General features: G+C 50.5%; 3 protein-coding genes and 1 long non-coding RNA gene across 5 annotated transcripts in view; 1 reads left to right on the top strand and 3 right to left on the bottom strand.

Moving 5' to 3' along the window:
• The window catches only part of PIK3R3 (phosphoinositide-3-kinase regulatory subunit 3), a 138,314-nt gene extending 124,474 nt beyond the window's left edge, over positions 1–13,840 (bottom strand). Inside the window, exon 1 of the mRNA XM_077981228.1 lies at positions 13,780–13,840. The gene's annotated coding sequence lies outside the window, so the exon portion shown is untranslated. The remainder of the gene's footprint in view (positions 1–13,779) is intronic.
• Positions 12,723–25,264, top strand: TSPAN1 (tetraspanin 1). 2 transcript variants are annotated; one of them, XM_077958765.1, is made up of 10 exons: positions 12,751–12,880; positions 14,211–14,351; positions 19,760–19,891; positions 20,336–20,400; positions 23,506–23,712; positions 23,909–23,983; positions 24,100–24,198; positions 24,275–24,427; positions 24,535–24,618; positions 24,794–25,264. In XM_077958765.1, the coding sequence occupies exons 4-10, from the start codon at positions 20,344–20,346 to the stop codon at positions 24,839–24,841; spliced, it is 723 nt and encodes a 240-aa protein (XP_077814891.1). In that variant the 5' UTR covers positions 12,751–12,880; positions 14,211–14,351; positions 19,760–19,891; positions 20,336–20,343; the 3' UTR covers positions 24,842–25,264. The 2 variants fall into 2 exon arrangements, with proteins under 2 accessions (XP_028690054.1, XP_077814891.1); XM_028834221.2 differs by lacking the exon at positions 14,211–14,351 and having other exon boundaries at positions 12,723–12,880.
• Positions 14,432–15,529, bottom strand: P3R3URF (PIK3R3 upstream open reading frame). The gene is made up of 2 exons (XM_028834231.2): positions 15,182–15,529; positions 14,432–14,575 (listed from the first exon to the last, which is right to left on the bottom strand). The coding sequence occupies exons 1-2, from the start codon at positions 15,423–15,425 to the stop codon at positions 14,532–14,534; spliced, it is 288 nt and encodes a 95-aa protein (XP_028690064.1). The 5' UTR covers positions 15,426–15,529; the 3' UTR covers positions 14,432–14,531.
• Positions 25,224–27,470, bottom strand: LOC114672613 (uncharacterized). Its single transcript, XR_003722992.2, has 3 exons — positions 27,289–27,470; positions 25,755–26,836; positions 25,224–25,347 (listed from the first exon to the last, which is right to left on the bottom strand). It is a non-coding gene; the product is annotated as an uncharacterized LOC114672613 (long non-coding RNA).
• Between the last annotated feature and the right edge of the window lie 176 nt (positions 27,471–27,646).

Genomic DNA, 27,646 nt, shown 5'->3' with positions numbered 1-27,646 from the left:
GGCCCTAGCCAAGGATTTTTAAAATGTTAATACTCAGTGCTATGTCATAAGACAGGCACATTAATATTAGGGTGATGGCATGTAATTGGCACAACCTTTCTGGAAAGCATTTTGGCAATATATGTCAAGATCCTTAAAAATATTTTGATCCTCTGACCCAGTAATTCCACTTTCAGAAAAAATTGTAAGAAAATAATCCAAACCAGGCATGGTGTCATGCACCTATAGTCCCAGTTACTTAGGAGGCTGAGCCAGGAGGATCGCTGGAGCCCAGGAGTTCAAGGCTATAATGTGCTATGACTTAACCTGTGAATAGCCACTGCACTCCTGTCTGGGCAACAGAACAAGACCCAATTTCAGAAAAAGAAGGAAAGAATGTAAGCCAAAATATCGACAAAGATTTATGCATAAAGATTTTCTTCATAGTATTTTCAGAATAGCAAAAATTAGAAACAATTTATACATCTAAGGATAAGAGTTTGGTAAAATAGGCGGAGCATGGTGGCTTGAGTGGGGTGGCTCATGCCTGTAATCCCAGCACTTTGGGAGGCCCAGGTAGGGGACCACTTGAGCCCAGGAGTTAGAGATCAGCCTGGACAACATGGCAAAACCCCATCTCTACAAAAAAATACAAAAATTAGCTGGGAGTGATGGTGTGTGCCTGTATTTCCTGCTACTCAGGAGGATCACTTGAGCCCAGGAAGCAGAGGTTGCAGTGAGCTGAGATCGCCTCATCGCACTCCAGCCTGGGTGACAGAGTGAGACTCCATCTCAAATAAATAAATAAATAAATAAATAAATAAAATAAAGCAACATACAAAACTGTCTATGTGGTATAATATTAGTCACGTAAAAGAAAACCACATATACCCCAAAATTTAAAAATACATGATACTCTGATTTCCATATATAAAAAGTGAGAGCAGTGTTTATTTATTTATTATTTTTTTCCAAGACAGTCTTGCTCTGTCGCCCAGGTTGGAGTACAGTGGCACAATTTCGACTCACTGCAAACCCTGCCTGGCTAATTTTTGTATTTTTAGTAGAGACGGGGTTTCACCATGTTGGCCAGGCTGGTCTCAAACTCCTGACCTCATGATCTGCCTGCCTTGGCCTCCCAAAGTGTTGGGATTACAGGCATGAGCCACTGCGCTTGGCCAAGCAGTGTTTATTTCTTTTTCTTTTTCTTTCTTTTTTCTGAGATAAAGTCTCGCTCTGTCACCCAGGCTGTAGTGCAATGGATGGCATGATTTCAGTTCACTGCAACCTCCGCCTTCCAGGTTCAAGTGATTCTCCTGCCTCAGCCTCTGGAGTAGCTGGGACTACAGGTGTGCGCCTCCACGCCTGGCTAATATTCTGTATTTTTAGTAGAGATGAGGTTTCACCATGTTAGTTAGGCTAGTCTTAAACTCTTGACCTCAAGTGATCCACCCACCTTGGCTTTCCAAAGTGCTGGGACTACAGACACCAGCCACCACGCCCGACCACACTGTTTATTTCTTAAAGGATACCTTATATATTTTTTCTTTTTATTTGCCTGTATTTTTCAAGTTTTCTACAATGAACAAACATTAGTTAAACATTATTTGGGAAGTCACCTGTTCTTACCTATGAAGAATATGGCCACTCCTTTATACCACATTAGGCTGCTTCAGCCTTTCAGACACCTGAGGGAAAATGCTTGATGGATGATGATGAAGGTTATTGACATTTCTTTTATGTCTTAAAACCTTCCCTCAATTATCCACAGAAAGTTTTTCTCATAATCGCCAGTCCTTCTTTAGACAGAATCTATCACTGTATTACATGATGCTTTTTTTTAAGTAAAATAAAACCTTAGAACACAACATAAACTTGTGCTGACCCTGATATGAAAATGAATAGACAACTGGGTTTCCAGCTGCCAATGAAGTACCAGTGCAAAAGGGATGCCCCAGCTGACCAATGCCAGAGACTGAGGTAGAAGCGCCCCCATGTCAGGCTTGCCTATGGGAGCTGTCTGCAGGAATTCCAGCTTGCCACTTTTTGAGGTCCAAGGACACATTCTGCCTAGAGCCCCTTCAGACAACAAGGTCTCCCTCACTGCAGGCAACAAGTGATTGTCAATGATTGCTAGCTAGAGAAACAGAAAACAAGATGATGCTTCTAGGACAACACAAATGGTACCACCTCCAGGAAACTGTCCCTGTCTCCTTCCTGATACCCCCTACTCCCCAAATGGCATTCCTACCCCAAGGAACCATGGCCCTGGTGCTTTCCCTGCCCTCTTAGAGCAGATGTCACCATTGATATGTGGCAGCTCGTACTGTAAGAAGACATCACGCAGACCTTCATTCACCTCCTGGCTCTGCCACTCAATTCCTGAGCCTTAGTTTCCTCAGCTGTAAAATAGAGACAGTAATCTCCACAGCACAGAGCACCGTCCCCCTCCTTGAATTCTCTTTGGGAACAGTCTGACAACCCAATCCTTGAGCTCATATAACATGACTGTGCCCAGAGAAACAGCCTGGCTGACCAGGCCACAAAGGGAGACTCACTAGGCCCGACCCAGTGGTAGCAGTGGCACCCCCTACCTCTATGGCCTCGCCAGTCAGACCTCCAACGAGTGACAGCCAGGGAACAAACAACCAGCGCTGACTAATGATACCTCTCCCATCTTCTGGACAGAGTGGTTAACAGGTAGGATTACAGGACTCCAATTATTGAGGATCTATCTAGGGGTGTGGTCATAGGCATGTCCAAAACTGAACTTGGTCTCCTCCCAGATATGTTATTCTTCCTGCTCCCTGTCTCACTGAATAGCACCACCCAGGACCCAAGCTGGAAATCAGGATATCATCCTCAAACCTCCCTCTCATTTATGTTTCCCATTCAATTCATCACCAAGTCCTGTCACTTGTACCTCTCAGCTCCATCCATTTCTTTCCATCCCAGGGCCAACACTGTGGTTCATGCCATTATCCCCCTCCCCTGAGGCATTGCCACAGCCTCTTCCTCACAGGTTTCCTTGACTCCCCACTGCCCCACAGGGAGCCTATCTCCTGCTTCTGCTGAAAACCCCTCAAGGGCTCTCGGGATAAAAACTAGCCTCAACCGGAGAATCGCTTGAACCCGGGAGGTGGAGGTTGCAGTAAGCCGAGATCACGCCATTGCACTCCAGGCTGGGAAACAAGAGCGAAACTGTTTCAACAACAACAAAAAACTGGCCTTAATAACTCCAAGCCCCCCACCTTGCCCCAGTCTCATCCCTGCTTACCTTTCTAACCTCATCTCTTTCTAGTTCCTGTCTTACACCTGTAATTTCCCTAGATTTTCTGTTCTGAGTCTTACCTACCTGGTTTTGCTTATGCTATTCCTTCGGTCATTAACATCCTTCTCTTCCTCCCCCCTCCCCCATCCCTTTTTTTGAGATGGGGGTCTCACTGTGTGTTCCAGGCTGGAGTGCAGCGGCATGATCATAGCTCGTTGCAACCTCAAACTCCTGGGTTCACAGGATCCTCCTGCCTGAGCCTCCCGAGTAGCTGGGACTACAGATGCATCATTATGCCCGACTAAGTTTTCTACTTTTTTTTAGAGACAAGATCTCACTATGTTGCCCAGACAGGTCTCAAGTAATCTTCCCATCTCAGCCTCCTGAGTAACTTCCTCCCTCTGTTTCCCCAGACCAGCTCCTACTCATATTTTGAGATTTTGCTCAGATTTCTACTCTTCCAGAAGACTTTTTGCTCCCCAGTTCGCCACACATATCCCCAAACTAGGCTAAGTGTTCTTACTACTGCCATTTAGGGAGCACTATTCAAACACCTCTGATGCCTTAACTCAATCCTCACAACACCTAGGTCGTCGTCGTCATCTTCTTCTTCTTCTCCTTCTCCTTCTTCTTTTTTTTGAGAGAGAGTTTCGCTCTTGTCACCCAGGCTGGAATGCAATGGCACAATCTTGGCTCACTGCAACCTCCGCCTCCTGGGTTCAAGTAATTCTCCTGCCTCAGCCTCCTGCATAGCTGGGATTACAGGCATGTGCCACCATGCCCGGCTAATTTTATGTTTTTAGTAGAGAAGAGGTTTCTCCATGTTGGTCAGGCTGGTCTCGAACTCCTGACCTCAGGTGATTTGCCCTCCTCAGCCTCTCAAAGTGCTGGGATTACAAGCATGAGCCACCGCGCCCAGCCTCTATTATACTTATTTTACAGATAAGAAAACTGAGGCTTGGAGAAGTTGAAGCAAATTTTCCAGGGCCAAACAGTAAGTGGCTCAGCAGTGTTGAAACCCAGGTCTATTTATTTGTTTTTTTGTTTTGTTTTGTTTTGTTTGTTTTGTTTTGTTTTGAGACGGAGTCTCGCTCTGTCGCCCAGGCTGGAGTGCAGTGGCCAGATCTCAGCTCACTGCAAGCTCCGCCTCCCGGGTTCCCGCCATTCTCCTGCCTCAGCCTCCCGAGTAGCTGGGACCACAGGCGCCGCCACCTCGCCCGGCTAATTTTTTGTGTTTTTAGTAGAGACGGGGTTTCGCCGTGTTAGCCAGGATGGTCTCGATCTCCTGACCTTGTGATCCGCCCGTCTCGGCCTCCCAAAGTGCTGGGATTACAGGCTTGAGCCACCGCGCCCGGCCTGTTTATTTTTAATTTAAACAGCTTCATTGTCCTTTTCTTATTATGAAGGTACCAAGGAAAAATAAGAAGCACTCTTTTTGGTCAGTTTGGTGAACACCCTTCGTCTGGTATGCATAGGCACTCAATAATACCATCTGTCTATTCCTATGCTTATAGGCTTTTTTTCTTTTCTTTTCTTTTCTTTTCTTTTCTTTTCTTTTCTTTTCTTTTCTTTTCTTTTTTCTGAGACAGAGTCTTGCTCTGTCGCCCAGGCTGGATTGCAGTGACATTATCTTAGCTCACTGCAACCTCAGCCTCCCAGGTTCAAGAGCTTCTTGTGCTTCAGCCACCCGAGTAGTTGGGATTACGCAGGTGTGAGCCTCCACACCTGGCTAATGTTTGTATTTTTAGTAAAGACGGGGTTTCACCATGTTGGTCAGGCTGGTCTCCAACGCCTGGCCTCAAGTAATCTGCCCGCCTCTGCCTCCCAAAGTGCTGGGAGGCGTGAGCCACCACGCCTGGCCAGGTCATATAAGCTTTTTACACCACAAACTGCAGTTCTCTTTCTTGAAGCTGAAGCCTCTGGAAGCACACAGCACGCCCCTAGTTCGGCATGCCCTCCCCCGCCCCTCCTTCTGGTCCCCAGAAGCCTCAGGCTCTCAGGCCGTTGAGTAGTAACTGCTGGTGAGCCAGCCTGGCTTCCTGGCGAGGGTCCCTCGAGGATAAGAACAGTGATCGGTCGAATTCGCTCTTGGTGTCCAAACTGCGTTTAGACACGGACAAGCAAGACAATGGGGCCGCTTTCCGGATAGGGGACGTGGATTCTGCATCCTCCACCCCACGCCTCCAACATTAAACATGCTCGCCAGCCACAAACCTTCAAATTTTCTTTACCAGAACCCAGGCTCAGAGCTCGAGACCAGGGTCCAGTCTGTTTAAGGAGCTTCCCAGCCCCCGCACTTCTAGCTGCGTTCAACCAGGCTCGGGAGGTCCTTCAAGATCTTGGCTTCCTTTTCCTGAGCCGGCGCCCGGCGCGGTTAATTATAGTCCCACCCCGCGACTCCCCGCTTCGCTCCCACCCGCGCGCCCAGGACCCTAGTTGCGGGACTTAGCGGGGAAGGCACCCCCAGTTCCGGGCCCTGGCGCCCTTGGGTCAGGGCCAGGAAAGGCACTTCCAGTCAAGCGCTGGCGCCGGGTGCGCCTCGCTCTACGGAAAGAACGCCCCGCGAATAAATCCGGAGCGGATTTGCATCACAGCAGCCGCAAGAAGGCTAGCTGCTGCCAAAGCTCCGAAGCTCTGGATGCCCCCATCCCTTCCTGGTCCAGTGACGAGGGTGTAGGGGGAGGGGAAATGGGGCAGTGGGGAGGAAGCTACTGCACGAAGCGGGTGTGCGCCGGGACTTGAAACCTGGGTGGAGAGGCAGCTAGCGGGGTGGGGAGCAACCTCCTCCTGTAGGCCAGATCTCAAGGTGGGCCTCGGTTCTCGTGGAGGGAGATAAGGGTAAAGGCTTTGTGTGTATGTGTGTGTCTTGGATTAAAGGAAACTGCCAGCCTGAAGGTGGTGAGTCTAACAGCCCCCACCTCTACTGTTAAGAATCTCCCAGCTGTAGTCTCATCAGGTTCCCCCTACCTGCTGCTTCTGGGGTCCTCATATCCCTGAGGCCTGCACCTTGGTGACTACTGTGTGCTCACAGAGCACAGGCATCCTGACCTCGAGTCCTAGCCCTGGCTATACTGCTGCCCTTCAGTCATCTCACACGGCCAATCAGTGCCCGCTCTGCGCTTCCACTCATGCCGTTTCTCAATCAGGAAAGTTTTTTCCACTTTGCATTAGCTAAAATTTTGCCCAGTTTAAAAACTACCTATAGCCGGGTGCGGTGACTCATGCCTGTAATCCCAGCACTTTGGGAGGCTGAGGCTAGCAGGTCACTTGAAATCAGGAGTTTGAGGCCAGCCTGGCCAACATGGTGAAACTCCGCCTCTATTAAAAATACAAAAATTACCTGGGTGTGGTGGCGCATGCTTGTAATCTCAGTTACTTCGGAGGCTGAGGCATGCACTTGAACCTGGGAGGTAGAGGTTGCAGTAAGCCTAGATCACACCATTGCACTCCAATTTGGGCGACAGAGCAAGAAAAAAATCGATAAATTAAACTAAATTAAATTTTTAAAAAAGCTACCTATGGCATCTTCTGTGGAGCCTCTAGGGAGTCTGTGTTCCTACTTCTGTAAGCTGTTAGTGTACAAAGTCCGAGCCTCTCTTTTAGTCCTGACATTTTTCTTGGTGTGTCTGCTAAATCTGTTTTCTCCATTAGGCTGCAAGCTCTCAAGAACAAGGACCAGGACTCATTCAGTTCTGTGTCATCGGTGCCAAGGGGAGTGTTGGGGACAGCAGTGGTTCTGTGTAACCCTTGGCAGGACCTATTCCCTCTCTGGACCTCAGACTCCTTCTTCACCCTTCCAGTGAGGGAGCTAAATGAGATGACCCCCAGGGCTGCCTCTATCCCTGACCCTATGAGCCAGTGACCCTATCGGTTAGTGGCTGAATTGCCTAGCCTCCTTAGCATAACCCAACCTTGGGCAGGGCAAGGCCGGGCTGGAATCAGGGGATCTGAAATCCTCCCACCTCCCTTGGATCAGTTAACTGAGGCAATTGTGTAAGATTGCTGGGAACCTCAAGGCAGTGAATCTGGTGTCAACACAATCATCATGCTATCCCAGCTGGAAAGTCCCCCTGCCCCTGGTCTGGACGCCTGACAACCAGCTCCAGCTGGGGATGGTGGGGAGGGGGAAGTGGCCCATCCCAGAAAGTGAAGAAGCCCCCTTTACACTCCCTCCTCAACACATTGTCTCCAGGAACAGTGGCATAGCCCCTCACCCTCAACTCCCTGAAGACCAGTTCAGGACCACCCCACTCTGCACTCCAACCTCCTCACCCCCAATTTAGCCCAGCTATCTCCAATCTCAGCTGAGACTACCCAGAGTTCCCAAATAGAAGGAACCTTGGTTCAGCTTTTTTCACAGCACGAGAAGCTGTCAGCCCCTATTGCACACTTATGAATGGAACTCACTGCCTCTCAGGGTTGCATGGACTGCTTCTTCCTGAAACTGTCATCCATGGACTCACGTTTTACCTATTGAAGCCTCATGGAGTAATGCTAATTTGAAACCACAGCCCTTAGATTCAGACAGACTTAGTTGAGATTCCAGTTCTGTTACTCCCTAGCTGGATGATCTTAGGCATCTTATCTACCCTCCCTGGACCTCTGTTCCTTAATCTATAAAATGGGAGCAATGATTTATACACAAAGAGTGGTGGTTGTGGGCATAAGATTTATGAAAACACCCATCATAGACATTGACAAATTTAGGATATCAAATGTGGGCATTATTTTTATTCCCTATTCCCTGCATTCTCCCCTGAAGCTGCCTGATACTTTTTCTGGAAGCTGGGAATGGAGATAACCTGAAGCTAAAACTTCTCTGGACAAAAGCAAGAATATGCAATCCTAAAAGCTGCATTTAAACCCAGTTATAGACTTCAAAAGACAGCAAAGGAGATTTGAGGCCCAGAGATGGGATAGAACTTGCCAAAGGTCACACAGCAGGTATAAGTAGGTAGAACAGCAGGCAAGCAAGGAGAGGGAGGCAAATGGGCGTGTGAGTAGAGGTCAGGGCTGAGGTATTGAGCTGGATCCAAGGACAGGCAGCTGAGCAAGAAGCTCTTCAGCTGACATTGCCCCATTTCCCATGCCCAGCAGGGCCTGGCATTTGCCTCTCTTTGGAACTGCTCCTTCTGGGTTCCTGAGTTTGCAGTAGTTTCCCAGAAATTCTAGGCAAATACCTTTGTTGTTTGCTGAATAACCAGCCCCAAAGATTGGACAAGGGTCCCCATACAAATTTTACCTCCAGATTGGCTCCTTCTATGGAGATGATCAGCTCCCCTAGGCACCACCCCACCCAGGTGCTCTCCACAGGGTTCACTCTCAGGGCCTTGCTGGGAGCTCTGAACCCCACCACATGGAGTGGCTTTGCTGTGCATCATGTGGCTCAGAGCTTAGCACCTTTGAAGACAGTCTATTCCTCCCAGCCACCCCGAGAAAAGCATGGAGTATTTTCTGTTCGGTACCTTTCCTCCCAAAAAAGATAGCCAGACATGGGTAGTTGCCATTCCAATATGATAAGGAGTCTTACTAACCTTTGGAAAGAAATATCCTGGGCTGATGGTAACCCCAGTTATGGGGAAGCTGGAGATGCTGGGGTCAGCATATTATGCTACTTGACCATTCTTTCTTTAGGTTATGTTGTCTTTGTTTGTATAGTTCTGCTTTCTCTATCCCCACCTGCTGCCCCCTGCCCCTCATCTTCAGGAACCAGAAATGTGTTCTCATGGACAAAGACTGTCTTCTGCTTGGTTTGGTTTTTGTTTGTTTGTTTGCTTGAGACAAAGTCTAGCTCTTGTCCACCAGGCTGGAGTGCAGTGGCACAATCTCGGCTCACTGCAATCTCTGCCTCCCAGGTTCAAGCGATTCTCTTGTCTCAGCCTCCCGAGTAGCTGGGATTACAGGCACCACGCCCGGCTAATTTTTGTATTTTTAGTAGAGACGGAGTTTCACCATGTTGGCGAGGCTGGTCTCAAACTCCTGACCTCAGGTGATCTGCCCGCCTCGGCCTCCCAAAGTGCTGGGATTACAGGTGTGAGTCACAGCGCCTGGCCCTCCCTGGTTTAAGCTCATGTGTCCCAGGCTCCTTACCTCCCCTCAGACTTCATGTGCGGACACCTTTGCCCATCCCCAGCAGGAAATCCTCTAGTTTAGACAGCCATCTGAATGTAAGGGCTTTATTAATTGATTTCTCAAGATGTCCATTTCAAAGATATTCTAATTTTGTCATCTGGAACTCAGTAATGCCACAATTCTGAATTTCTAAGTTTCTGTAACCCAGATTTTACCATGCTAGAATTCTGTGACGCTAAGATTCCATAACTGTGAACTCCATGAATCTAGAATTTCATGATTTTTTAAAATTGTGTTTAATGAATTTTGTTGGTAATAGTAGCCAGCACTCTCTTGGCCTCGGTTTTGTGTTTGTTTTCTAGAAGTTGCAAGTCTCAGCTCCAGGCTTTCTTCTCTGGCCACACTGGTGCAGAGGAAGGTCATTGCCACCTCTCCCGAGGCTCAGGGGGTGGGATAGTACCCAGGGAAGCCCAGTCCTAGGGCCCAACACTCAGTCTACTCCCTCTGTCCTGAAAACTCTTACTTGGGCTTCAGTACCTGAGGGTAGCAGGAAAAGCAGTCTCCTTTGCAGGCCTTCTACCCAGCTTCCTTCCCTCCTTGCCCTGCCCCAGGGTCCGGGGAGAGAAAGTTTTGTGGGAGACTGGCCTGGCTGAATGGATAGGTGTGGGAAGGAGGGTTAAGCACCAGGCAGAGAGCCAGTGGAGGAACCAGGGGAAATTCCCTAGGGAGTCCTGCAGCCTTCCCCAGAGGTGAGGAAGGAACAGAGGCCGGAAGTGGGGGTGTGAGTGAGGGCACTGGTAAGGGTGGGGTGACCGGTACTGCATTGTGGGGTTGGAGCTGGGCTTCCGGCCATTGACCTGTTAGTGACAAGCGACCTCCAGCCTGGCGCCCCAGGAGCTGTCTGTTCGTGCCCTTACCCATTGACTCTGTGTTCCTGTGCCTGAGTCAGACTCCCAGGAAAATCTGGGGGGCAGGAGTTGGGGTCTGGGGAAACTGTTTCTCTAGAGCAGAGCCACAAGGCCAAGAGAGGGGCCAGGACATTCCAAGGGTCAGATCAGGGCTTGGGCAGAACCAGGACTGAAGCTCTGGGCTCGAAGCTCCGGGCTCCTGCCTCTAGCCCAGAGCTGGTCCCTTCACAGTCCAAAGGGCCGCAGAATTATAAAGTAATACTCCCCCAACTAGCCAGGTGGTGAAACTCAGGGCTAGAGGAAGAGCCCGCGCTAGGCTGCCTCCCAGGAGCAGCCTGGACCTTCTTCCAGTCCTGCAGCACATGGCTGAAGCTGCCAAACCCGATTTTCCAGTGACTGCCTGAGGCTGGCTGGAGCGGGAAGCCCTCCTCCTGGCATGAACCCTCAGGCCATCGTCCTCCTCCCCCTCACCTCCTGATTCCTTTGCCTGGCCTGCTCCTCCTGCACCTGTGCCAACTGTCCCAGTGCGCCACCACTTCCTTCTCCACCTGCCTGCCGTCTCCCCTGGGCTGCTCCCCAGGCACTGTGAGGTGTGGTCCAGAGCTCCCCATCTCTGAGCCTTGGTTTTCTCATCTATAGATGGGGAATAGTGGCCTGCCTCCCAGGGATTGACTACAGGAATATTTCAAAGAGAAGTGAGGTGGGGGGGCCAAGCAGTAGCTCATGTCTGTAATCCCAACATTTTGGGAGGCTGAGGAGGGAGGATCACTTGAACCCAAGAGTTGGAGTGCAGTAGCATGATCTCGGCTGCAACCTCCACCTCCCAGGTTTAAGCAATTCTCATGCCTCAGCCTCTTGAGTAGCTGGGAGAACGTGTTTCTACAAAAAAAAAAAAAAAAAGCTTAAATTATCCAGGCATGGTGGCCTGCACCTATAGTACCAGCTACTTGTGAGACTGAGTTGGGAGGATAGATTGTGCCCAGAAGATTGAGGCTGCAATGGGCCAAGGTCAGGCCACTGCACTCCAGTATGAGTGACAGAGCGAGACTCTGTCCCTAAAAAAAAGGCAGAGGAAGAGCTGAGCTGGGTGGCTCATGCCTGTAATCCCTGCACTCTGGAGGACTGAGGTAGGTGGATCACTTGAGGCCAGGAGTTCGAGACCAGCCTAGCCCACATGGCAAAACCCCATCTCTACTAAAAATACAAAAATTAGCCAGGCTTGGTGGCACACACCTGTAGTCCCAACTACTAGGGAGGCTGAGGCATGAGAATCACTTGACTCTGGGAGAAGACGGCTGATGTGAGCTAAGATCGCGCCACTGCACTCCATCCTGGGCAACAGAGCCAAACTCTGTCTCAAAAAAAAACCAAAAAAACAAAAAAAAAGAAAGAAAAAGAAAAAAGAAAAGAGAAAGAAAGAAACAAAGAAAAAGGAGAGGCCGGGCGCGGTGGCTCAAGCCTGTAATCCCAGCACTTTGGGAGGCTGAGACGGGCGGATCACGAGGTCAGGAGATCGAGACCATCCTGGCTAACACGGTGAAACCCCATCTCTACTAAAAAATACAAAAAAACTAGCCGGGCGAGGTGGTGGGCGCCTGTAGTCCCCGCTACTCGGGAGGCTGAGGCAGGAGAATGGTGTGAACCCGGGAGGCGGAGCTTGCAGTGAACTGAGATCCGGCCACTGCACTCCAGCCTGGGTGACAGAGCGAGACTCCGTCTCAAAAAAAAAAAAAGAAAAAGGAGATATGAGTGTCATGGACCACCAGTTAGTTGGATGGTGGGTTAGTGCCATGTTGGGACCACAGTCTAGGATGTGAGAAGGAAGCGCTGCTCTGTGGAATTCTGGAGATACAGTTGTTAGGATGAAGGGTGCAAGGTAAGGGGTGTGTTCCCTCTGGTTTCCTCAGGTTATCCTACCTATGGGAGAAGGAAGAACAGAGAGAGGCAGAGAACATCATCTCAGACTAGGAGCCCCTGTTACCAGTGCTCAGAGGCCTCCTCACAATTTAAAGAAGAGCTTGTATAATCTGTGTAATGTGTCTCTCTCTGAGCTATAACTGCTCTAGGAAAGAACTCCCACTGCCTTGCTCACTGCTGTATCTCCAGAATTTAGCACCATCCCTGGCACATAGCAGACACTGTTGACTGACACAGAGTTGCAGATTGAAAAGCAGAAGCAGAGGCACCCCAAGGGGTGGAGACCATCTAGGTCAGCTCAGCTAACTCAGGCCCTTCCAGCCTGAGAGCCTGGTGTTCTCAGCCTCCAGGGAACTCTGGCAGGGTGGGAGAGAGTGGGCGGCACCCAGTCATCCGGGAAGTCACCTAAACTGAGGTGGTGGATGCCCTCTGGCTGCTGCTGCCTCTGGGAGCCTAGATGGGGAGGAGAATTAGGAACCTGAAGGGGGAGGGGCAGTGAAGGAGACATCATTGCAGATACAGCTAAAAATAGCTGGAAGAGATGATGTCATCTGGTTCCCACAGCTTAGCACCCCCATCATACACACACTCGAGCACAAACACACACTCTCACAGACACAGATACACATAGACACAAGTGTGGGCATGAGTGCATGCACACACACATATTATACACTCTCATGTAGGGGAGGGAGGCTTCTGCGTCCCAGGGCCGCAGGGGCAGGGAAGTCTGGTGAGTGTGTCTGCATGCATGTATGTCTGTGTGTGCCTGGGTTTGCATGAGTGTGAAGGCATGTGTCTGCATCTGGATGCTTGTGTGCTTGTGTCTGGGCGCATACATATTTCTGTGTGTGTGTGTTCATTTAGAGGCATGCATATGTGTTGTTACATATGTCGTGTGGGGATCTGTGCATTTGTGTCTGTGTATATCTGCTTATAGTATGTGCTTGCATGCATGTGTGCGTTTGTTGCAGTGTGTGTCTATGAGTTCACTTATATTTACATGTCTGCATGTGTTTGTGAACTGTGTCAATTATCTTTATATGTATGGCCCCTCCTGGGCCCTTGAGCATGGCCCAAGCACCTTCTAGGTTTGTCTGATGTCCAGTAATCCCCATCCCATACCCTGAGGAGCCCAGCACTGTCTGGGCATGGTGTGTCAGTGAATTTTCTACCTCAACCCCCCTGAGGGTCCCAGTCTCTGGCAAGAGTTGGGGTAGACAGACATAGGCACAATTCACTTTCCCTTCACAGGCAGCAAAGGACATTAGCCAGGCTTCCTGAACCCCAGGGCGCCAGGCCACCGAAACTCTCAGGGTTCACTCCCTTCCCTAGCCCCCTGGGAAGGTAGGCCTGGAAATGGAGCCAGATCTCGGACTGGTGCAACACACATTAACCCATGCATAATGCAACATATTAGAGACAGAGTCCCACACAACGTTCCCAGCTACTAAGACACAACCCCACAGAAATCCGGTTACAGCCAGTGACACATGAGCACACACTCAGAAATCCAAATGGAAAATCCCCAGGCCAGAGAGCTTAGCACCCTCCCTACTTTCTGGGCTCAAACTCAGTCTTGCCCCACCCCTAAGCACCCCAGCTCAGCTGCCAGTTCTGGAAAACACTGACCTCAGAGAATGGTTGAAGGGCTGAAGGTAGTATGCCTTTCTCAGAATCTCACCCTTCTCCACATTCTCCTCCTTTAAGCTGTTCCCCATCCCCCTCCTGACCTTCATTTTTCTTACCAGGGCTGATGTCCTCTCCGGCACAACCATACCCTCACAAACACTCCTTGACACTCACAGTCAGTCACAGAGGCACATTCAATCACAAAGGCACATTCAGCCACATCTGCTTATACTCCCATTCTCCCGGCCTCAGACACACACACCAGCAGCTCCACCTCCACGCTGAGCATCACAGGCACACAGAGGCACAACCACCTCACATCCACCTCATACTTGTGTACTCTTAGGGTTCAGTCTTCCATCCTATCCCTCTCTGATCTGTGCCTCCCAATACCTTCTAAGATGTTTACAGAGACCCTTCTCCCTGTGCAGTTAGGAGCGTGAGGCAAGAGAGCCCCTACTTCATGGGGCAGATCAAGAGCTGAGACCAAAGATGGTCTATGTTGCTGACCTTGTCCTGTCCTCCTACTGTCTTAACTATGATCCCTGCTGTGGTCACTGAAGCTTTTCCCTGTAAGTATTCAGCCCTAACCCTCCCCTTACACCCTGCATAGTCAGCTGGTTAACACCTCCGTGCGTGAGGAATAAGGCAGTTTGAGCAGAATGATTGTATTTGTTGCTCACCACCCCCACGGCCCCTAGGAGATGCGGGTCCAGGGCAAGCCAGGCTTCTGTGCTAGCTTCTGGGCACTTCTAGAGGATCAGAAAAATCCCAGGTTGCCTGAGATGTCTGAGAACTGAGGAGAGGAAGGAGAGGGAAGAGTGTGAGGAAAGCAGCAGTTCTGGAAGTTCCCTGCCCCTTGGATTTAGCCCCTTCCCAAACCCTCTGCTTCCAGCCAATCCATCCTCCATTAAGGCTGCCAGCACTTTAGGGTGCCTGCCATCAAGAGTCCACCATACATGTAGGGGTGGTATTTCACAGAGATCATCCTTTGGAGTGCCTAAACAGAACCAGGTAGGGAAATCTTCAGTGGCTCTGGGTTTTTTTGTTTGTTTGTTTGTTTTTTGAGACAGAGTCTCACTCTGTTGCCCAGGCTGGAGTGCACTGGTACAATCTTGGCTCGTTGCAACCTCCGCCTCCCGGATTCAAGCGATTCTCCTGCCTCAGCCTCCCAAGTAGCTGGGACTACAGACGCATGCCATCACACCTGGCTAAATTTTTTTGTATTTTTAGTACAGATGGGATTTCACTGTGTTAGCCAGGATAGTCTCGATCTTCTGACCTTGTGATCTGCCCACCTCAGCCTCCCAAAGTGCCAGGATTGCAGGCGTGAGCCACCGCGCCCAGTCTAGTGGCTCTGTTTTTTAAAACCCCACCCTGGCTCACAGGCCCCCTGGCTAACCTTGAGGTGGGAAGATCCACACTATGGTGGTGTCAGTGTGGGTGTTGTTGATACCCGTGGCCATGGTGGCAGGATTGGTGGCTGCCCTGCTGGCAGTTCGACCTTGGACACCCTGCTGGTATCTTCTGCGGCTACACTTGAACATCCTGGGAAACCGGGGCCTGGGCCAGCCCATACCTGGTCTGCGGTAGGGGGAACGCATGCCCTGGGGCCGAGGGCCACGGACAAGCCGAGATGGCCCCATGGGCACAGGGAGCTTCTGCACTGTGCCTGGGGGATGCTGGTGGCCAGGGTAGCTGAGGCCTCTATGACATATAAAGTCTGCATAAGGGCAGGGCCCTTTATTACAAGTCGTGGGCCCTGACCCCTCCTCATGGGTCAGGCTCCTTCACAATCTTCTCTATTGGGTCTGGCCTAAAAGCCAGCCCAACACCCAGACAGCCTCACTTTGGCCCCCTGGGAGAGAGGCTCTAGAGGGGGAACTCACTTCCTCACTTTCTCACTTATCCATATAGTAACAATATTAACAATGTCTTTTGAGCCCTTACTACGTGCCAGACACTGTGCTAAGCACTTTACCAACGTTATCTCATTTAATCTCACAGCTACTTTTAAGGATATGCCACCATTGTACCTATTTATATACAGTCAATTCTCATTATTCCCAGTAATGTTCTATAAAGTCACCACAAACACTAAATACTGAAAAAAGGGTAAATGCGAGGTTAGGTTCCTGAAACCCTCTGGTCACAATATTTTTGTCAACTGATCTATATATATAACCTGATTTTATGTGTGGAGACACCTTATTTAACACACATTGTTGGCTGGGCATAGTGGCTCATGCCTGTAATCCCAGCACTTTGGAAGGCCGAGGTGGGCGGATCACCTGACGTCAGGAATTCAAGACCAGCCTGGTCAACATGGCAAAACCCCGTCTCTACTAAAAATACAAAAATTAGCTGGGTGTGGTGGCAGGTGCCTGTAGTTCTAGCTACTCAGGAGGCTGAGGCAGGAGAATAGCTTGAACTCAGGAGGTGGAGATTGCAGTGAGCCCAGATCGCACGATTGCACTCCAGCCTGGGCAACAAGAGTGAAACTCTGTCTCCAAAAAAAAAAAAAAAATTATATATATACGTATATATTTATATAGAGAGAGAGAGAGCTAAGTCACTGACATTGAACTCACAGCCAACAGTGTTATAACTTGTGCCTGAATGAAACTTATCTAAAGCATGTATTTCCCCTATAAGGCACATCACAGCCTTCTTGTACTTAGAAACACTAGCGAGCACTTCAGCACTGCAACTGGGGACCATTTGAGACAGTAAAATCACCAACAAAAAACACCAAAAAATGTGAGAATACGCGGCACTAAATAGACCACCAAAAATCACATTTGTTTATCTATGAAAGCTGAAATAAGAAGACAGAGGGTCTTATTGTTCAACAGACCTCAGCTGGAAATATGTGTGTTGGATGGCTGAAATTTTTTGCCTTTCTGCTCATGTCCATTAATGACTGCAAAAGTACCACAAGTATTGGTTTGAGAATGACAAATAAATTTCAGTAAGCAGGCAAATTCATAGGTATGGAATCTGTGAATAATGAGGATCCACTGTATAAGGAAACTGAGGCTCAGCGAGGTGAAGTCTCACAATTAGAGGCAGGCAGGAAGCAAATCCATGATGATCAAGATCCAAAACCCAGAGCACTTAACTGTCATTATTCTGCACTCATTCATTCAGAAAATGTTCACTAACAACTTCATATGTGCTGAGCACCAGGGCCATAGATGAATGTAATCTGGTCCCAATTCTTCCTGAGAATGAAAGAGAAAGCTGCCAGGTGCGGTGGCTCATGCCTGTAATTCCAGCACTTTGGGAGCCTGAGGTGGGTGGATCACTTGAGGCCAGGAGCTCGAGACTGGCCTGGCCAACATGGTGAAACCCTGTCTCTACTAAAAATACAAAAATTAGCCGAGTGTGGTGGTGTGCATCTAGAATCCCAGCTACTCAGGAGACTAAGGCAGGAGAATCGCTTCAAACTGGGAGGCGGAGGTTGCAGTGAGCCAAGATTGTGCCACTGGATTCCAGCCTGGGCAACATAGTGAGACTCTGTCAAAAAAAAAAAAAAAAGACTTTCTCCTTCTCCTTCCACTCCTCAGTCCCTTCTTCCTTTCCCTGTTACTCTGCTCCTCAAAGGCCCCCTTCCCAGCTTCACCCTCCTTTCTGTTCCTGCAGGACTCTGTAGGACCCTTAGTACCACCCTCACAAACCTCATCTTTCCCCCATCCCCTTCTCCAGCCTCTACTCTTGCCATCCTCAGGCTTACAATATGACCTTGCTTCCATCAGCTTCTAGCAACTGTAATTACAAACCCACCTGCCCCTGCTCCTCCTCTTCCTCAGGTCAGACCAAGGCCTGTTCCCTTGCTCTTTATGGAAACCAGCCTTGCCTGCCTCCTTAGAGATTCCATCAGTGTAGAGAGTCTGCTTGGTGGTTAAGATGTAGACTCTGGTGCCAGGCTAACTGGGATTGAATCCTGGTTCTGCCACTTACAACCTGTGTGATCATGGCAAGTACCTGACCCTTTGGTGCTTCTGTTTCCCCATATTTAAAAATGGAGATAAGAAAGTCTATCTCATGAGATGGTTGTGAAGAGGAAAAAAAGCCTTAATATATGCAAGACATTTAAAATATGATCAGTATTATTAGTGTAGTCTGTAATACTATTAGCCCCTCTCTCTTCTGTCTCTTCAGCTGCCTTCGTCCACTATAAAAACAAAACAAACTTAGAAATCCACTTCCTCAGCTGGGCACAGTGGCTGATGCCTGTAATCCTATCACTTTAGGAGGCTGAGGTAAGAGGATCAATTGGGCCCAGTTCAAGACCAGCCTGGACAGCATAGCAAGACCTAGTCTGTTTAAAAAAAAAAAAATTCACTGGACGTTGTGGCAAATACCTGTGGTCCCGGCTACTTGGGAGGCTGATTGGAGCTCAGGAGGTTAAGGCTGCAGTGAGTCGTGATGGTGCCACTACACTCCAACCTGGGCAACAGAGCAAGACCCTGTCTCAAAAAAAAAAAAAAAAAATTGAATTTCCTCCATCTCGTAGCCCCACTGCCTGTGACTCTCTCCACTTTGACCTTCTTGCTCTGTGCTCATTTCCTACTGTCCCTCCCTTCCAGAGCAGGAAGAAAATCTCACTTGAAAAGCCCATAACTAGGCCGGGCGCGGTGGCTCAAGCCTGTAATCCCAGCACTTTGGGAGGCCGAGACGGGTGGATCACGAGGTCAGGAGATCGCGACCATCCTGGCTAACACGGTGAAACCCCGTCTCTACTAAAAATACAAAAAAACTAGCCGGGCGAGGTGGCGGCGCCTGTAGTCCCAGCTACTCAGGAGGCTGAGGCAGGAGAATGGCGTGAACCCGGGAGGCAGAGCTTGCAGTGAGCTGAGATCCGGCCACTACACTCCAGCCTGGGCGACAGAGCGAGACTCCGTCTCAAAAAAAAAAAAAAAAAAAAGAAAAGCCCGTAACTATTGTTACACAGAAGACCAGCAAACAGTTTAAAACCAAGTCTAAAAAAGTCCCCAGGGTCACACAGTTCATAAGCGATGGAGCCAGGATTCCAGCGCCTGGTCTGAATGACCCGGAAGCCAGGACTTTTCCCCCCACCTCTACATCAGGAGTGCTGGAGCAGGAAGCAGTCAGGCAGCCCCACTAGGAATGATAAAGATGGGATCACGGAGCCTTGGAACTGTGGGTGGCTCCTTCATGGGACCGTGGTGCCACCTACTGGCAGAAAGGGAAGGGGTGTACACAGAGAGCTAAGAGAAGACTGGGAAGGGGAAAAATAAAAAGATGGGGAGGGAGAGGAGATGCAAAGATAAAGAGAGGGGAAAATGGGGAATGTGAGGTTTTATGGAGCGAAGAGGATTAGGAACTATTTGCTACTCAGAGGAGAGAGCAGAAGCTGCCAAATCTCGGTCATTTCCTTGAAAGTGAGAGAGAGGGAGTGTGTGTGTGTATATGTGTGTGTGTGTGTGTATGACAGAGAGATACGTAAGTACATACGTCAGATATTATTCTGTTGTTTGTTAGTTGCTGGGAGTCAGTCCACAAAGAGTTTAGTGTGCATGTGTGCGCATGCACGCACACACGCACACTCAAGTGCATTCAGGAATACTCGTACATGTTTATGTATGTAACTGGGTGCTTGCTGTGTGAACATATGGATGGCAGCATGGGCAGATGCGTGTGCATGTGAGCATGAGCACAGAGGGTATGTATGAGTGTATCAGCAGGTGCAGGGTAAGAAGCACATTGCACTGTTGTGGTGGAGGGCACACAGACATTCTGGGGAGTCACTTACCCCAGCCCTGGGCTGCTGCTTGAGATCAGGAGGGACGTTGCCCAGGGCTGGTGTTGCCAGGCGGAGGCCTGCTGAGGCGGTGGTTGTGGGGATCGGTCTCCAGGCAGCAGGGGGCAGCAGGGGCAAGTTGAGGCTAACTGGCCATGGGTGGGGCCAGCAGGCGGGCAGAAGGAGGCTTTAAAGCTCCTACCCTTCCTGCAGGTGAGCAGTGGTGTGTGAGAGCCAGGCGTCCCTCTGCCTGACCACTCAGTGGCAACTCCCTGGAGCTGCTCTGTCCTTTGTGAGCCTCAGCAGTTCCCTCTTTCAGAACTCGCTGCCAAGAGCCCTGAACAGGTAATGGGATAGGGATAGAGATTATCCTGTGAAGAAATATCAATCTGGAAACAGGTTTGGGAAGCTGGAGAGGCTCTAGTGAGGGTTCTGAGAGGGTCTGGGGTTAGTGTGGGGAGGAGCACAGGATATACAGGTGCCAGGAAAGGGCATGGAGTGACTTGCAGCATGGGAGTCAGGCTGGGTGTGCAGGTGGAGGAACCTGGGGTGTTAGGATCTCAGAGTGTCAGGTGCGGGTGGAGGTCCTGGGTAGTATAGAGGGGTAAGGGTGTTAGGATAGAAACTGGGAAAAGGTCCGTGGTGTCAGACCAGGTACAGGAGAAGCTTGGTGAGATATGGGTTCAGGATCCTGGGGTCTGGCATATCTGGCTGAATATCTGAAGCCAGGGCCAGCCCAGGTGGGGCCAGGGGAAACAAGGCCCTAACTCGCACATGTCTGCTTCCCAGGAGCCACCATGCAGTGCTTCAGCTTCATTAAGACCATAATGATCCTCTTCAATTTGCTCATCTTTGTAAGTATGGACATTGTGGACTCTTCGGGGCTGCCCACAGCAGCAGGTCACAAGCTGAGCAGAGACTAAGTTGGGGAATGGGAGACTGCTATGCCCAGGCTTTGTCCTGCAAGTGTCCCCATATGAGTGGGATGCAGAGATCTCCCCAAATGCTGCTGATTCCTAGTCCCAGCAGCCCCCAGGTTGCCATACAGGGGTGTGTATGAAAAAGGGGATGGAGAAGCTCGGGGCAATGCCTCTCTCCCACAAAGCTTTAGCCCAGGCTTCAGGCAGGGCAGAGTAAGCTCCCAGGAATGATTCTCCCCCCTTTATAGGCACTGGGGGCCCAGAAAATAGGAGGGCTCCACCCAAGTTCACCTAGCACAGAAGGAAATTCAGTACAGAGGAAATTCTTCTGTATGATGAGGAGCTGAAAGGTGGGAGGGCCTACATCTCATCAGAGCAAAGGGTCTATCTCAAGCAGCCCTTATTCATTTGACAAACATTCATTGTCTAGGATACCATGAGGGGTGCTGGGGTGGCAGGTAAGCAAAGCCTTTCTCTGCCCTGAAGGAGCTCAGCTCCAATAAGCCAGATAGGCAGATAATAACAACACAGTGTGTTTGGGCTTAGGACGGAGGTTTTAGGAGCCTGAACTTAGCCTGGTTGGAGAATACTTCCTGGAGGAAATAGCTGAAGCTGGGAAATTGCGCTTGGTGGGGGAGTTGTAAAGCTTGCATAAAGGGCCAGAAGTAATGAAACTCGATATCGTTCAGAAAACCAGAAACAGATTGCATAGGGCATGTTTGAGAAGCTGAGCCATGAGGCATAAATCCTGGAGATGGTGGTGGAGATAGGGAGAAACGGAAAAGTGGACAAAGGCCAAAGCTCTAGGATGATGGCTGAGGGGTAGAAGAAGGGGCAAGGGAGACAGAGGTCTTGGAGATGACGCCCATATCTCTGGCATGAGCAACCCAGATGGCAGGGGGTGGGGCCCCGTTTGTGGGAGGGGATGTCCCACTGGCAGCCGTGTACCCAGTGGAGGTACAGCTCAGATTGGAGCTGGCCATGGGTATTTGAAACTCATGTGCACACAGGTAGCCACTGAAGCCATGGGAGTGGATGAGAACACTTGGAAAGTGAACTCTGGGAAACCCAATTTATTAGGGATAAGCCCCCCCCCCAAAAAAAAAAAAGCCACTGTGAAGGAGATGGAGAAGGAGCAGTGGGAGGGGGGAGAGGAAAACAAGGAGAGCAAGCTATCAGAGAGGTCAAGGAGAATATGGCCCATGAAATGTTCACTGGATTTAGCACAGTATGTCACCAGAGACCCGAGCCACATTAGAGTAGGTTAGCGTAAGTAAAAGTGAGGAAGTGGGCTGGGCGCAGTAGCTCACGACTGTAATCCCAGCACTCTGGGAAGCTGAGGTGGGCAGATTAGTTGAGCTCGGGAGTTTGAGACCAGCCTGGCCAATATGGTGAAACCCCGTCTCTACTGAAAATACAAAAATGTGGTGGCGCATGCCTGTAATCCCAGCTACTCGGGAGGCTGAGGAAGGACAATCACTTGAACCCAGGAGATGGAGGTTGCAGTGAGCCAAGTTTACACCACTGCACTCCAGTCTGGGTGACAGAGTTTATATACATATTGATTAGTTTAGAAGCATGGATAGATTCTCTAGTTCTGATGTGGTCTGTGCCTTGGGCTTCCTTTGGCTGCAGGGAACTTGTTTTTGTTGTTGTTGTTGTTGTTTGTTTCTTTGAGACAGGATCTTGCTCTGTTACCCAGGCTGGAGTGCAGTGGCATGATTCTGGCTTACTGCAGCCTCAACCTCCTGGGCTCAAGGGATTCTCCTACCTCACTCAGCCTCCTGAGTATCTAGGACTACAGGAGTGTGCCACCATACTCAGCTAATTTAAAAAAAAAAAAAAATGTTTTTGTAGAAGCGGTCTCACTATGTTGCCCAGGCTGGTCTCGAACTCCTGGGCTCAAGTGATTCTCCCACCTCGGCCTCCCAAAGTGCTGGGATTATAGGCATGAGCCACTGTGCCAGTCCTGAACTAGTCTTTATCCATGTATCTGGAGGAGGCAATAGGATTCCAGGGATTTGGATAGCAGAGGCTCTGCCCTGAGAGGGTTAAAGGCAAATCCGGTTTGATTTCTGGCCTCTCTTACCCAGACCTTGCCAGGCTGGGCAGAGCAGGATAGGGCAGACCTCCAGCTCCTTGAAATTTGACCCTGCAGGCTAGAAGTCCAGCTTTCTGTCCTTGGGCAAACATGCCTGGAATCCAGCCACAATCTGCCACCTCACTTCCCGTTCTAGTCTCAGCTTTTATTCCTGGCAAGTGAGGACTAGGCACCAAGGTGGTGTCAGGCTGATTCATCCACTGAGGCCCTGGGCCGGGAGACTTTGCTCTAAGATGTGTGGCAACTACACAGGGCCCTCCTCAATCTGGGCCTCAGGATTCCCGCTGAGGTTTGGAGTTAAGTTAGACAGCCTTTAAGAGAAACTCTGGCTGTATTCCCACTAGTGCCTCACTTTCCTCTTGTGAGGCAAGGAGGTCTTGTCTGGATGAGGCCTGAAGTTGGATTCTAGAGGGGAGCCAAATGGGGCCTCAGGTGGGTGAACCTTCTCAAACTCCTCCCTCTCCAAGGTTGCCAGCAGGTGGAACCTCAGCCCTGCCTCTATTACTATGGTGACTGTTGAGCCTGTTCTGCTACCGCCCCGTCTCCACCTATCAGAGGACAGAGATGTTCTAGGCACCTCTCACCCAGAAAGGAAATAGGAGGCTGGTACCTCATCTGCCTGTTTTCAATCCTAGCTATGTGGCAGGACCCTGGCAGCAGTAAGGGAAAGGTTTGCCCCTCCCCCTACCCTGCGGATATTTCTAGAACCCCTGATCGCCTTTATATCTGCCCAAGTGTGCAGCCTGATCCTAGCTATGCACATCCCAGCTCCCATTTTTCTGGCTCTAGAGGATGTTCCCCTCCTTACAGGATGAGGTTTTAGACTCCCTAGTCAATAAAGAGGGAAGTTTCTCGGCTCCCATCCTTCTTACTCAACTGTGTGGTAGTAAGCTACTTGTCAGCACTGTTTAAGGCCTGCCTGACGTCTCTCTCCCCAGCTGTGTGGTGCGGCCCTGTTGGCAGTGGGCATCTGGGTGTCAATCGATGGGGCATCCTTTCTGAAGATCTTCGGGCCGCTGTCGTCCAGTGCCATGCAGTTTGTCAACGTGGGCTACTTCCTCATCGCAGCCGGCGCTGTGGTCTTTGCTCTTGGTTTCCTGGGCTGCTATGGTGCTCAGACTGAGAGCAAGTGTGCCCTCATGACGGTGTGTCAAACCCAGCTCCACAGGCCCATGACCAAGAGTCCCCTTGCCCTTGACACCAGGCCCTGGGGTTCCCAAACTCTGCTTTGGACTCCCCTAGGCTAAGGCCTCTGTCTCACTTTTTCGGGGGGTGGATTAGGGCAAGGAGGGCTCGAGGGACTGTCTCTCCCTAAAATCCAGATCCCTGTTCCCCACTCAGTTCTTCTTCATCCTCCTCCTCATCTTCATTGCTGAGGTTGCAGCTGCTGTGGTCGCCTTGGTGTACACCACAATGGTGAGACACTGGGATGGAGGAAGGGAAGAAAATTGGGCAAAACCCTGGGAGTGGGCTGTGGCCTGTGAATGGCCACCTTCTGTACCAACCCCTAAACACTGGCCTGCCTCACCCAGGCTGAGCACTTCCTGACGTTGCTGGTAGTGCCTGCCATCAAGAAAGACTATGGTTCCCAGAAAGACTTCACTCAAGTGTGGAACACCACCATGACAGAGGTAAGGTTGGCTGGGGGAGGTTTTGGGGTGGAGAGGAAGAAGCAAGGCCCCACCTCCACCCTCATCTTGTCTCCAGCTCAAGTGCTGTGGCTTCACCAACTACACGGATTTTGAGGACTCGCCCTACGTCAGAGAGAACAATGCCTTTCCCCCATTCTGTTGCAATAACGTCACCAACACAGTCAATGAAACCTGCACCAAGGAAAAGGCTGACAACCAAAAAGTAGAGGTGTGGGCTGGCACAAGTGGGTGGGGAGTTTTCATGGCCTCAGAGTGGCAAACAGGGATGGGAGTAGGGCAGCTGCCAACTATAAATGCTCTTTTCTCTTCCTGAAGGGTTGTTTCCAACAGCTTTTGTATGACATCCGAACTAATGCAGTCACTGTGGGTGGTGTGGCAGCTGGAATTGGGGGCCTCGAGGTAAGCAGATGAGGAGGCTGGGACTGGGATATGGGCACGAGACCAGGGCTGCTCAACCCATCTGAGGCCTCCCTGGAGGAAACAGACCTAATTGGGCCTCAGGTAGGGTGTCTGTGGGACAGGCTTCAGGATCCCTATCATGTCCCCTCATCTCTCCCTGTTCCTCCCTCTCCAGCTGGCTGCCATGATTGTGTCCATGTATCTGTACTGCAATCTACAATAAGTACACTTCTGCCTCTGCCACTACTGCTGCCACATGGGAACTGTGAAGAGGCACCCTGGCAAGAAGCAGTGATGGGGGAAGTGTCAGGATCTAACAATGTCACTTGGGCCAGAGTGGACCTGCCCTTCCTGCTCCAGACTTGGGGCTAGATAGGGACCACTCCTTTTAGGCAGTGCCTGACTTTCCTTTCATTGGCGGGTGGGTGGGTGGGGGGCATTCCAGAGCCTCTAAGGTAGCCAGTTCTGTTGCCCATTCCCCCAGTCTATTAAACCCTTGAAACGCCCCTAGGCCTAGTAGTGATCCCAGTGCTCTACTGGGGGATGAGAGGAAAGCATTTTATAGCCTGGGCATAAGTGAAATCAGCAGAGCCTCTGGGCGGATATGTAGAAAGCACTTCAAAATGCATAAACCAGTTACAATGTTGCCAGTTGAACTCTTCATGTATCCTTGGGGAGAGGGGTCTAAACTGGTCTGAGATTCCTGTGGAGCTGCCAACTCAGAAGGCCCTGCAAAGGAGGGAAGTAGGGTGGGGTTGGGGGTCAGAAGTAGTTATTTCTCCCCTTCATTTGGGTTCCAGGCCTGGGAGGGAACCCAAGAGGAATGGCTGAGAGGGCGTGAAGAAGTAGAGTTGGGTTAGGCCAGTCTGCCTCCTTATAATGGGGAGAACTTTGGACTGAAACTACCCCCTCCTGGGTGGGGGCACTGGACTGGAAAGCTATGAAAATAACAAGCTTGTGCCGAATTCTTACCAGGTCAATGGGAAAGGGTCACTCCTTAGGTGCTGGGAAGCCCTTCAGGAGCCCCCTTCCTAGGGTCCACGCTGCCTACCTTTCCCACTCAGGCAAAACCCCACATCTGTCCCTGCTTCTGGGATCTCAGCAAGAACTTCATGTTTCATTTGCTCTTGGCATACCTGGTGTTCTTCAGACTTCTTCTTCTTCTTTTTTTTTTTTTTTTTTTGACAGAGTTTCACTCTTGTTGCCCAGGCTGGAGTACAATGGTGTGATCTCGGCTCACTGCAGCCTCCGCCTCCGGGTTCAAGCAGTTCCTCCTGCCTCAGCCTCCTGAATAGCTGGGATTACAGGCACCCGCCACCATGCCTAATTTTTTGTAATTTTAGTAGAGACGGGGTTTCACCATGTTGGCCAGGCTGGTCTTGAACTCCTGACCTCAGGTGATCCACCTGCCTCGGCCTCCCAAAGTGCTGGGATTACAGGCGTGAACCACCTCATCAGGCCTAGACCTCATCTCTTCTTTAGCCCTAACCATCCCTATGCTCCAGGTAGGAAACTGAGGCTAGGAAAGGCCAAGCGACTTGCCCCAGTCCCACAGGCTTCCATGAGGAGCTCAGCCTAGATTTGGGTCCAGAACTCCAGCACCTGGTGTAGTCCTGGCTGATATGATACTAGTTCCACTTGAAGGGGCAGCTGGCCAGAATGTCTCTGATACAGACCTGATCACTGTTGAGCCAGGAGTGAGAGGCCTGAGGGAGGCTCTGGTGAGAGGGTACAGAGTCTGCTACCAAGCAAAGCCCAGCCTGACGAACCAGTCCCCCTCCTTGCTTCCCTTTGAACCCTGTAACTCTCTTCCTGAGCTTTTCCAGGACAGCCCAGAACCACCACCCTCTTGCTGAGCCCAGAAAGGAAGACGGACCTGACCAGAACCAAAGAGTGCCTTAGAGCTGGTCTGTGAGGGGCAGACCAGGAGCCTGCCAGGGTGCAGGACAGGGCGAGGAGCTAGCGTGCCTCACCCCTTCACCACCATACTGTGCCTCTCACACACTTCCCCTCCACCAGGTGCCTGTGTGGAGGCTGCACGGGATTTGTTTGCCCAGGGCGGGCCTCCACCTCATCATGGGCTAATTGCTGCTCAACCTGGCTGCTGTGCCACCTCAAGCACTATCTCCAGATCCAGCAAACAACGAAGGCGTCAGGGTGGCGAGATATGTCCAAGCCACACACCACCCATGCTGTCGCCGAGCTGGACTCCAGGCACCTGTGAAAGAGGCAGGGCAGAGAGCAGGCAGGAGGGCTGGAGTTCCAGCCGGAGTACTGTACTTGTACAGAGGCAGGCAGGCCCTTTCTGAAGAGGTGGTCTACACTCACCCTCCTGACATTAGGCCCTTCACAGACCCCTTAAATGTCCTTTTCCCTGCTGTGGGCTTTCTCATTCACTGCCTCTGGACAATCCCATCCATTTTCTGGTGCCTCTATGACTAACTTCGATCTTCCTAACCTCTTTGGGTTACTGGCTATGTGAGAATGTCATGAAGACCATGACCCATTTCTTCACAAAAATGCCCGGATAGAGAATTCTGAATGGCAAAGTGCTCTAAGGGTCATAGACACCCTTGCTCCTACATCTCCATCTTCACCCTAGCCCGTCTCTTGAATGATGCCTGCCCAGTCCTGTCCCATCCACTTCCTTCCCACCCCCACTATGCACACCTGCTCTCCCATTTCCTCTTCCAACTCCCAAGTATCCCTTTTTGTTCTCTCCTGCTCCATCTCTGGGGCAGGTGCCCGGCCCAGGCAAGATAAGCAGGAACCAGGCTGGTGGTTAAACGGTGGGGAAGAGGTGGGGTGGCTGCTCCAAGCCTCAAGTAGGACGGGGCTAAAGTCAGGCTGTCCTAGGGTAGAGTTGGGGAAAAACCTTGGAGTTTGGCATCCCCTGGTGGCCAAATGGCCCCAAATGGAAGATAAACTCTGTGGAGGACAGTAAGGAAAACTCACCATCCAACACAAGTATTCTCTCCACCACTTCCCTCCAGCACCCCCCGACCCACAAAATCACAATCACAAGACA

This window comes from Macaca mulatta, chromosome 1 (assembly GCF_049350105.2).
Source record: "Macaca mulatta isolate MMU2019108-1 chromosome 1, T2T-MMU8v2.0, whole genome shotgun sequence".
In the NCBI taxonomy this organism is placed as follows: Eukaryota; Metazoa; Chordata; class Mammalia; order Primates; family Cercopithecidae; genus Macaca; species Macaca mulatta.
This window is presented reverse-complemented; position numbering and strand designations above follow the sequence as displayed.

Excerpts from the sequence above, each read along its gene's own strand:
- P3R3URF (XM_028834231.2), bottom strand. The coding sequence starts at position 15,425 with ATGGGGCCATCTCGGCTTGTCCGTGGCCCTCGGCCCCAGGGCATGCGT. Across the intron at positions 14,576-15,181 it reads GTGGATCTTCCCACCTCAAG|TTCTCAGACATCTCAGGCAA; the intron begins GTTAGCCAGGGG and ends TCCTCTCCTCAG.
- TSPAN1 (XM_028834221.2), top strand. The coding sequence starts at position 20,344 with ATGCAGTGCTTCAGCTTCATTAAGACCATAATGATCCTCTTCAATTTG. Across the intron at positions 20,401-23,505 it reads TCTTCAATTTGCTCATCTTT|CTGTGTGGTGCGGCCCTGTT; the intron begins GTAAGTATGGAC and ends CTCTCTCCCCAG. Across the intron at positions 24,428-24,534 it reads CTGACAACCAAAAAGTAGAG|GGTTGTTTCCAACAGCTTTT; the intron begins GTGTGGGCTGGC and ends CTCTTCCTGAAG.